At 34.6% G+C, this 11,275-nt stretch overlaps 1 protein-coding gene across 1 annotated transcript; it reads left to right on the top strand.

Annotated features, from left to right (window-relative positions):
• The first annotated feature begins 1,354 nt into the window (after positions 1-1,354).
• Positions 1,355-6,539, top strand: LOC109221238 (tropinone reductase homolog At5g06060-like). The gene is made up of 5 exons (XM_019385697.1): positions 1,355-1,499; positions 1,580-1,787; positions 3,625-3,841; positions 3,929-4,035; positions 5,862-6,539. Exons 1-5 carry the CDS (start codon positions 1,411-1,413, stop codon positions 6,048-6,050), a joined length of 810 nt encoding a protein of 269 aa, XP_019241242.1. The 5' UTR covers positions 1,355-1,410; the 3' UTR covers positions 6,051-6,539.
• Positions 6,540-11,275: the final 4,736 nt, after the last annotated feature.

The following is an 11,275-nucleotide window of genomic DNA, read 5'->3' as shown; positions in this document are numbered from 1 at the left end:
ATTTGTGCTATGCCATACCAATTTGGAGACAAGGAATCACTTGTTTGCTGAATGTGACTATGCTAAAAGGCTGTGGTACAGATTGAAACAATGGGCACAGATACAGAACAATGATGGTGCAACATGGGAGATACAACTACAAGTTATCTGTCAACAAACAGGAGGCAAATCAGCTGCTACAAAGCTTCTCAAGATGTTGTATGCTGAATATACTCATGCACTGTGGAAAGAAAGGAACCAGAGAATATTTCAACAAACATTCAGAGATCACACAAGCTTGGCAAGAGAAATAGTCTGCATATGTAACTTTAGGGCCACAGGGAATGTAAAGACACTGATACAAAAGTTGTATTTCTAGCATAGATCAATGATAGTAGCTCAGTACATGCTAAGATAGAATAGTCTTTCCCTTTGTAGTTTTCATGAGAACTTCAGCTAGCTGGGAGTAGCTAAGCTCTGCTATGTAATGCCTTCACTTTTGGTGATTAATAAAAATTTTAATTACCAAAAAAACTTACATAATTTTTTAAAAATTTATATCCATTGAGATGATGTACACGCGCAAAGCGCGTATCCTAAAACTAGTTTATATATAAAAGAAACAAGGAGGAAATAATGCATTGTAATACTAAAATTACAATTATTATGACTTTCAGTAGATTCTACGACAAAAAACTATAAAAAACTTCTCTGATTATACTCTCGGATATGGACGAATTCAAAATCATAAATTATAACACAATATGACATAGTTTGGCTTATATGTAAAATACTAAGATGGATAAATTTAATAAAAATGTTATAATAGAAAAAATATTTGGTAATACAGATAGTGTGAGGCTATTTTTACTTTAATTTAATTCTAAAATAAATAAATTAAATATAAATAATACTTAAAAATATTATTGAATAAGTAAATAACAAATTTCGGTGTAAGAACATTAAAGGATAAGAAGAATCATTTGATGGATAAAACTACATAATTAAAATCTGAATATATAAGTTAAAATAAAAAAAAATGTTAAATAATGAAAGAATTCTAAGCAATATGTGTGTGTGTGTTATATTAAAAACAATGGTGCACAAACATATCAAGACAAATATCAAACTAATAAAAAGTTAAATTAGCAAAGTAATAATACTAAATAGTGAATGATATAATAACTATATATAAAGAACGAAAAATATATTCAATAATTATATGATTTGTTTCCTTTTATTTCATAAGTATTTATTATTTGGTATATTGTATTGAGAAACAAGACAGCAATTGAAATTTTGTTAAAATAATTTTGTTATAACTATTGTTTTACATGATTAGTATTCTTTAATATTAATATCGGATTCTAATACTAGTACTACTACTGTTACAACATCCTTTTATTTCTCCTCATTTGAAGAAAGTAATCCATGGCGAAGGTTGCGAGTAGTGGGAGCAGTTCCAGATGGTCTCTTTCAGGGTTTACCGCCCTCGTAACCGGCGGCACTCGTGGAATTGGGTAAAACCGAACTCCAAAATCTTTGTTTTTGTAAATGTATCTGCGTTTCAATTCCTCAATTTATGGCCATATTTTCTTAGGCATGCGGTTGTGGAGGAACTAGCGGAACTGGGTGCGACAGTGTATACTTGTTCACGGAATCAAGCAGAGCTCAATGAACGCTTGCAAGAGTGGGCAGAAAAAGGCCTTCAAGTCAAGGGTTCTGTTTGCGATGCTTCTTCAAGGGAGCAGAGAGTTCAGCTCATGGAGAATGTCTCCTCTGCTTTCGACGGAAAGCTGAACATTCTTGTTAGTTCTATAAACCCAATTTTTGTATTACACCCTCGGTTTTAGTTTCATGTGATTGTGTTTGACTGCCCATAGAATCTTAGCTAGCGTTTGGCCATAGATCCCAAATTTATTTTGAAAAATCTGATTTGGGTGAAGTTTGGTTTGAAAATGAAAATGTGTTTGGACATACGTTTTCAAAATATATTTTCCAACTTTATTTTGAAAAAAACATGTATATAATTTCCAAGTTTTGGGATTTTGGCCCAAAATAGCTGATTTTGGGATTTGAGATTTGATATTTGGGATTTGGCCAAAATATGGGCAAAATTTATGGCCAAACATGAGTTTTAAAAATAAATTCCAAATTTATTTTGGAAAAACTCATGGCCAAACGGGGCCTTAGTTAGCGTTTGGACATAGATTTGATTGAAACTTGAAAAAATGAGTTTCTCAAGATGAGATGGAAAATGGTTTTTGAAAGTTGAAGTTGTGTTTGGACATCTTTTTACTTGAAAAGAATTTGAAGTTCTGTGAGTAGAAAATTTTAAAAACTACGTATATAGTTGTTTTTGGGATTTGAAGATTTTTGTCAAAATCTGCCAAAAAATGGTTAAAAAGAAAGAAAGGCTTTTGAAACTTGTCCTTTAAAATAAGGCATAAATATTTGTGTGGTTATAATTCAAATGAGAAAGTTAACTAAATATAGAAAGGTGTCATACTTTTGTGACAGACTAAAAACGAAAAAGTCACATAAATTGAGATAGAGAGTATTGTATTGTAGTGCTTTAAAACTGAATATAAGCCAAACGTTATGCTAACACTTAGTAGTTGCGGAGCTCGTTTGTTTGAACTATGAGTAATATTTCAATTTATATGTGACTTCCATCAGGAACCAATTTAGCGAATCTCAACATTGTTAACATCAGGTGGATCCACGATCCGGAAACCATGTGTGTACCACCATCTTTTCCTTAATATAGGCATGCCACTAGCCACAAAAATATGAGTGCATATGAGCCAGTTTGGTCAATTTCGAGCTCTGTTTGGGTTACTAAGTTGTTGGTTCATATGCAAATAAACTGATCATCCACCCGAGAGTTTAATTTTTCTTTTAATTCAATCTATTAAGTAAAAATTAGAAACTGAATTAGGAGACAAAATGTTAACAAGTCAGGAAAGCGCATCTATTAGTTATATTATTGGATGAAAATTAAAGTTTTTCGAAGAAGGTGTGAATCGAGATTAGCTTTTTCAGGAAGAAATAAAAGATAAGGACATAAAAAGAGGAGTCACACATGTAAAAAATGGGGATGATTTTCACAAAGAGACCCTTAACAGTGATTGATGAGTGACAGAGTCTTCAGTGACCTAAGCTAAATCAGGGCACCGTTCAATTCGCCATGCACATGGGTGCACAGTAATGATATCTAGCCATTATAAACATATTATGTCTATATTTTTCAGGATTTTGGCCAATAGGAAGGGTGCGCATGCACCACGATTTATCACTGGTTAATACTGGTTTAATGGTGAAAGAATAGGACATATAGATAGAAAAGAGCTTACTTAGCATTAACATGATAGGTTCTCTTAGGCTATAGTCTATATATGTGATTGTTAAGGTTCTCATTTGAATGGTGTTGTCGCATGTGTTTTCAGACTCTAAATTCCAATTCGATCCTTTAAAGCTTCATAAGGATTTTTACTTGTTATTTGTGCAAAAAAGAAGTCCTACAGAAACTGTTGATTCCCAATCTGTTGCTCTTGTACATGTATGTTTCTGTTTTTAGATAGGCCCAATTTTCAGACAGTGAATTTTTTTGAACCACGTAATTGTCATATCTTTTGGGCATAGGTAAACAATGTGGGGACAAACATTAGGAAGCCCACCACCGATTATACTGCTGAAGAATATGCCCATCTGCTTAGTACCAACTTAGAATCTGCATACCATCTGTGTCAACTTGCTCACCCTCTTTTGAAAGCATCTGGAAATGGATCTGTTGTCTTTATCTCTTCTGTTGCTGGTCTGGTGCACCTATCCTCTGGTTCAGTATATGGAGCAACAAAAGGTTAGCTGTACTAATACTATCACTCTTTTGAGTTGTTAAACAATTGAAGATAGAGTGTTGAGTTTTTTTTTTCTTTACTAACTTCAGGGGCAATGAATCAGCTCACGCGAAATCTGGCTTGTGAATGGGCAAAAGATAGCATTCGGGTTAATGGTGTTGCCCCGTGGTATATAAGGACGTCTTTGGTAGAACATGTAATATTCTTAATCTTGCTTATGCATTTGAGTTTCGAATCTCTTCACGCAAGTATTTGCCGATTGGAGATACAAGTTACCTGAGGCAAAACATTTCTTTGATTTTGCCGAGGCCCACACGGAGGATTTACACGTTTTTCATTTATTAATTCTCTCAAGTTGTGTTTGGTGCATGCTGCAGTTCAGACTACATAACAGGCTCACAAAATGACCTTTTAAGAGTTTTTACAGTCATAAGAAATAAACTAAATATACGGCATGCCACACAATGAGCACATAGCAAACTATTCTTTTGCCTTTTGCTAAAGAATACCTGTGGCTGTTGCACAAAGTGGCATAGGTCAAATTGAAAAACAGCCATTGCACAAGAACATGGCTTAGCCATCATCTAACTTATAGACTCAAATTAATTGTACTGTATAATAAGTCTTGTATTTTTAGCATGAACTTACATGGTGTATCATAAATGTGGAAATAGCTTGTCATGAGCTTTATAATAACTACCTAATTTCATTATGTATATCGTCGGAAGGATCTTCTTCTTCCTCTTCTTCATTTTTTTTTTGGACTAACCATCCGGTCTTTGGAACCCTTAACCTGATTGGTCTGGATTCGCACCGCGTAGGCCCGTTAAAGGGGGGAACCGTTCCTTACCAGGGGTTTCTTCATTCTAAGGGCTCGAATTTGAGACCTCCGGTTAAGGGTAGAGGGATCTCCTTCATCCCACCACACCCCTTGGTAATATCTATTGGATCTTCTGCATATTGTTTTATACAGCTTGTATTCCTGTTGCATTCATTTAAGGAATGTATTGGATGTTGAGTAAATAACTGGTGGCAATCTGCTAAAGCACTTGTATTCATATATACCCTTAATAGAATTTCATGATTTTCAGTGTTTCATTTGGAAAAGGAATAGCATATGGCGAATAGTTACTGTGCTTTTCCAGGTCTTTAGATCTATTTTTCAATCATTTTCCAGTGTTGTCAAAGGCTCATTTAGCGCGTTTAAGCCCTGAAGCTCAGAAAAGCTCAGGGAGCGTGCTTCCACTCGCTTAAGCTGTGCTTCAATGTAGGGAAGGCACTAAGGTACCGTGCCTCATTGCCCATGAGCTCTATCTTGATTCTAGCGGTACTAAACAACAAATATAACCGGCAAATAAGTTAAGGAAAACATTACGAATGAACTTGTTACTTTTTTCTTGAATACATATATATTTTTTATTTTTTCCCTTCATTGCACTTTTTTAAGCTAAAGCCCACGCTTTAATAAAGCCCCAATAGACATGGAGCACTTCTTAGAACTTTTCGCCTTTGACAACATATTTTTCCTTTGAAATCATACTTTTTTTTTGTGAATAAAGTTTATTTAATTTCATATTCTTATATTGTTAAGCATATTTAACTGCGGTAAAATATTTATAGAAGTGGCATATGACAGGAAATGGTTAACCCTGTCTTTTAGTATCTTTTTGTTCCCCAAAAGGAAAAAGATCCCCTGAATGTGACAGGAAAATTTGTATTTGCTGACTTTTCTTTGTGTAGAGAATTATGTCATGATTGCAATGTTTTCAAAGACTAGAGTTTCTTTTGGTTATATGTATTGTCAAAGCATGTTGTTGATTCATATCTTAATGGAGCCAATTTCATTTCTTGTGGAGAATGCTTCAGGATTTTATATGTGAGCACTGAGCAGTAGCAGCTTGAGAGATTTGTTATCTGGAGTTAATGTTATTGAATCTAGCCCTTACTGTATTTATTTATATGTTCTTTTCACTTAACCGCATATTCTCCAATTTTTGCTGAATTTTATGTTTTCTTTTGCAGTTGCTCGAAAATAAAACATTTTTGGATGGAGTAATATCTAGAACTCCCCTTAGACGCCCTGGAGAATCTCAAGAAGTTTCATCCCTAGTAGCTTATCTTTGTCTACCTGGAGCATCGTACATCACCGGGCAAGTTATAGCAGTTGATGGAGGTTTCACAGTCAATGGGTTCGAAATGACAAGCTACTGATATGTGTTTTCGTCTAAAGATGATAGCGCAGCTTATGCCTTGCGTCTCTTTTGTCTGCAGATACTCATGCTCTTTCTTTCTTACTGATCAAGCTGAAACCATCATGAAATAAAAGCTCCATTTCATATCTTCCTTAATCCTCATATATGCTATTGAATTGGTTCGCCGTTAGGCTTCCGATCTTACAATAGTCCTTTTATTTGCATATGGCTTATAACAGAGTTGATAGCTCCTCTTTCCATCAACTCCCAGTTAGGAAGTATTAAAACTTTCACCCAAATGAATAAGACTCGCGTTGTTAGGTAAGAATTGTAGTTAACCTTTGTTTTAGTAGTTCCTCCTCCTCACCAATTTCAGAATACTCTTGTGATAGTTTTATTTCAGGTGAGCTGGTTATTGAATGTTTTAACTGTGACAGCTTAATTATTGACTGAATGAAGTTTTGTGATGATGTGCAGATTAACTGACCCTAGAGAAGGGTTAATGTTCTTATTGTTTGCCCCCTTCTTGGAAGTGCACTTTCCTATGTCGTCGTCCTTTTGTCCCATGTCATTTTGTTCAATTCATCTTCTTCAATTTAAAATCGATTTATATTTGCATCAAAATAAATTAGCTTGATTCGGAATTTCAGTCAGCTTATTCTAACGAGAACAAGGTAGGGAACTAACGTCTAACAGTCTATCCTCGAGATGCTACCTTATACATTTTATTGGTAGAAGATTTAGTTCTTCCCAGCTCTTTCTTTCCTTTAGCCTTGATATCAGAAGTGTTTGAGAAATTGAACCTCGACCTTAACTCAATTCAAAAAGTTCAACCGGTGAAAATTGTCTTATAACATATGAGGACATTACAGTAACGGCAAAAGGTATGATATGTCCCTCTACTATCATCAATAGTTTAAATAAGCATTCCGTTATACTATTAGAGCATTAAAGCCCCTGACAATATACTATTAAACACAAATAGCGTTATTTTAACAGATGGGTCACGTGGCAACACCAAACTCACCCGGTGAGATTTAATATAGATCCGACCCAACCCATTACCCGACCCTAAAATACTAGACCCCTCTCTAAAATATCGACTGTCACATACCTAACCTCAATTTCCCCCTTTTCTTTTCACTCTCTAGAAGCTCTAAGTGATCGACGGTAGTGGTGACTCCAAACTGCCGATTTCATATGATCTTGCTGTAAAGGTTAGTCTTTTCTTCATTAAATTGCTTGATTTTTGTATTTGTTGATCGATTTTGATGATTGTTTGTTATATTATTCTTATTTTTGTGGTATAGGGTTTCAGTTTAGACTATATCTAAGCTTTATCCTTCATTTTTATGTATATACTTTAAAGTTTGTCTTCTTGTAGTTGTTGCATGTTTCAGTTTTGAGGTGGTCCCGATTTGTAGTGGTTGCATGCTTCAGTTATGCTAATAAATTCATATGGGTATATATATCAAGGTGGATTTATCGTCTTCTGGTTTAGGGTTTTTTCTCAAAGGTGGTTTCTTAAGTGGATTATGATTTGTTTTTTGTCTTAATGGTAAAAATGCCTTAGTTTTCTGTGATTTTGACTGAGATTCAGTGCTTTTTCTTTGTTTATTAGCTAAGGTGGTCCTACATGTAGGACCCTTGAATGCAACTGCTTCATTAAACTATTTTGGTGGTTGGACTTTAGTGCATGTTTGCTCACTTTGTGAATTCTTCATGAAGGGGTGGCCCCCAAACTGAACCTTTTGTGAATTCTTTTGTACATGTTGTATTTCTTATCGATTTTGACCCTTATCGATAATTACTTATCGATTATCGATTTGTACATATGCTTATCGTTATCGTTTCAATAAGGTTTCGATTTTTTCGATTTCGATTTATCGATTTTGGGGGCTTATCGATTCGGTTATCGATTACACCAATAAGAAAATTTGCGGGATTCCACAGAAAGTATATCGCTATAAACGCGCCTAAGTAATATGGACAAAAAGAAGCTAAAATAAGACGAACACCATTTATAACATAAAAATTATGTCAACAAGCACATGCAACAAAACTAAAGTGGGGGATCAAATGTATGCCACCAACACTCCAATGGTATAAGAAAAACAAAACAAAATACATCATCACGGCTAATTCTGTTTTCTATTAATTTGAACTTCATTCCTTTGATCTTTAAATATGATGATTCCTTAAATGTGATAGAGGAAATAATAGGGTAAGGGAGTTAGGGTAAAGGAAAGGGTATAGATTAGGAAAAATGATATTGTATAGCCGCTTTCAAAATAGTAGCGGAATATATATATATACATTCTGTATGTTACATTAATCTACACAAATAGGTAATTACTTATTTTACAAGTGTCTACAGTTTAGGGGTGTGCATTCGATTTTGACCCTTATCGATAATTACTTATCGATTATCGATTTGTACATATGCTTATCGATTATCGTTTCAATAAGGTTTCGATTTTTTCGATTTCAATTTCGATTTCGATAACAAATAATCGATTCGATTTATCGATAAACCAATTCGAATGCACACCCCTACCTATATTATTCCTTTTTTGTTACTTTCAGCTTATATTGGTTCTTTTACTGTTTGCTAACCATTCTTATTCGCTATATTTACTAGATTATTGGATATGGTCTTAATTGATTTAATATTCAATTATAAAGGTGAATGAGTTACACTTCTTGAAGTTGTGTACACAAAGAATCAACTGCACACTTGGTCAGGGTATGATTCAGACTTGCTTTCTTATATAAATATAGTCAATGAATTCATAATTGAGCTAGGGTTTGTAGGGGTTCAACAACTTATAATTGCTGGACCTTCTGGTAACTTGTATGAGGTTGAAGGGGATGTGGGGATTAGACAGTTGATATCCTTGCTTTCTAATGAATATAATGTAGTGAACCTATATGATGTGGATGAATGTGATCCTCCCATTGATTGTATTCCCAGTACTGTACATTATAGTGAATCATATCCTTGTTTAGATGAGGCTGGTACTGACTGTAGCTTAAGTGAATTAGGATCTGACTCTAGTTCTGATTTTGAGGGATATGATTATGAAGAATTACATTTACTTAAAACACAAAAAAAAAGACATAAATGAAAATCTGAGTGATTACAAGGAGATATATAAAGGCATGGCCTTTAAGGACATACCAGAAGCTAGGAAGTTTATGAAGTTGTATGCTCTAGCCAACAAGAAAGTCTTAAAATTGAGGAAGAGTGACACAAGGAGGGTTAGGTATAGATGCATTGTGGGCTGTCCCTTCGTTTGTTTAATATCCAAAAATGGTAATGCAGGGTTACAGTAAAGACATTAGAGACAGAACATAATTGTGGCACTGCATATGATAATAGTACTGTTGATTTCAATACCATTGCATATTACTTTAAGGTAAAGCTACAAGATAATCCTAAGTATAAGGTAAGGTAGATAGTACTTGATTTGAAAAGGATTTTTGAGTTAAATGTGAGTCATGGAAAGTGCAAAAGGCAAAAAGAATGATATTGGAGACCTTAGATGGGAGTTTTGCAGATGAGTACAACAAACTTGATGCTTATGCCATTGAATTGAGGGAAAGTAATCCAGGAAGTGATGTAGTAATTAACATTTCAAAAAAAGAAATTGAAAATGGGAAAAGAAGATTCTTGAGGATGTATGTTTGTTTCAAAGATAGGAAGATGGGTTTCAAGTTAGGGTTAAGACCATTTATTGGTGTAGATGGAACATTTTTAAAAGGGAAAGCCAAGGGTCAATTGCCAGTTGTTGTTGGACAGGATGCACAAAACCATTTTTATCCTTTGGCATGGACAATTGTTGATAAGGAGACAAAGCATTCTTGGAACTGGTTCCTACAGTTGCTTCAGGGATCTCTAGACCTTAAGGAAGGAGAAGGAATCACTTTCATGTCAGACATGCAAAAAGTAATATTTCTGAATTTTTTTCTATTGTCATCTACTTCTGTCAGGTCTTCATCTCTTTCTTTTTTTCTATTTCTATTGATGTCTAGTCTTAAGAAATATTTTTGTGTCATCTACTTCTATCCATCACTTTTTTTTGCTATTTCTATTGTTGTCCGGTTTTCTGTCATTTATTATTGTACAACTTTCGTTTTGTCTTTACTGTATGCTGTCCAGTTTTTGTTTCTGTCAATTTCTAACTGCATGTTTTCTGAATTTGTTAAAAGGATTAATTGAGGCAATTAAAACTGTTCTACCACAAGCACATCATAGGATTTGTGTTAGACATATCGAGGCTAACTGGTGCAAGACATACAATAATGGGGACACTAATATAAAAAAGACCTTTAGCGGCAATTATTTAGCGGAAATAAGGCAATTATTGCTAATAAATTATTTAAGCTGAAAAATTAGCGGCACATGAGCATTAGCCACTAAAAGATATCCTTTTACCGGCAATAAAAATATAATTGCCACTAAAAATTACTAATTGAATTTAAATTTTTATTATTTTAACTTTTCCCTCCCCACAAAAAGAAAAACGTCGTTCCCTCCAAATTTTTTGGACGAGAATTATGGTTCCCTCCGATTAGAAATTTGTAGGAACTAGGAAAACATATTTTTCCCTTTAATAGAAACGGATACCGCATTGAATAGCAAAACCTAAATCGCTGCTGCGAAATTTCCAGTACCTGTCGATTTTTTTCCAGGATTGTTCTCTCGTTCCTATGACCTTCTCTTCTTCCCCTGTTAAATTGGTTGCTTGCAATCGTTTTGCAATACATTGTCGATTGATGCTGCTCGATTTTATATGGATTGAACGATAGGAAAACCTAGATTGCTGCTGCGTCAATTTCCAGTACCTCGTCGTCGATTCTTTTCCAGGTAAGTTCTCTCGTTCCTGTGACCTCCTCTTCTTCCCCTGCTAATTTCTCTTCTTCCCTTGTTAAATTGGTTGCTTGCAATCGTTTTGCAATACATTGTTGATTGATGCTGCTCGATTATTGAACGATTTACAGTGGATTGATGCTGCTCGATTGTTTATTTGGATTGATTTATAATGGATTGATGGCTGATGCTGCTCGACTGATTATATGGATTGTTTTACAGTAGATCCTTTTGCTCGATTGTTTATATAGATTTATTTACAATTGATTTGCCCGTCGAACTTTGACCTGGACCTGAATGGTAAATCGATCATATCGAGGCCTCTGGGATTGTGGTAGGAGCACTTAGCTACGAGATGGCGCCAAACTCCT

Source organism: Nicotiana attenuata, unplaced genomic scaffold, assembly GCF_001879085.1.
Source record: "Nicotiana attenuata strain UT unplaced genomic scaffold, NIATTr2, whole genome shotgun sequence".
In the NCBI taxonomy this organism is placed as follows: Eukaryota; Viridiplantae; Streptophyta; class Magnoliopsida; order Solanales; family Solanaceae; genus Nicotiana; species Nicotiana attenuata.
Note: the sequence above shows the minus strand (reverse complement) of the source record. Positions and strands in the feature narration are given on the sequence as shown.

Bases quoted from the DNA above. Each gene is read 5' to 3' on its own strand.
- LOC109221238 (XM_019385697.1), top strand. From the start codon at position 1,411: ATGGCGAAGGTTGCGAGTAGTGGGAGCAGTTCCAGATGGTCTCTTTCA. The intron at 1,500-1,579 runs GTAAAACCGAAC...ATATTTTCTTAG, and splicing joins GGCGGCACTCGTGGAATTGG to GCATGCGGTTGTGGAGGAAC. The intron at 4,036-5,861 runs GTAATATTCTTA...TTTCTTTTGCAG, and splicing joins GGACGTCTTTGGTAGAACAT to TTGCTCGAAAATAAAACATT.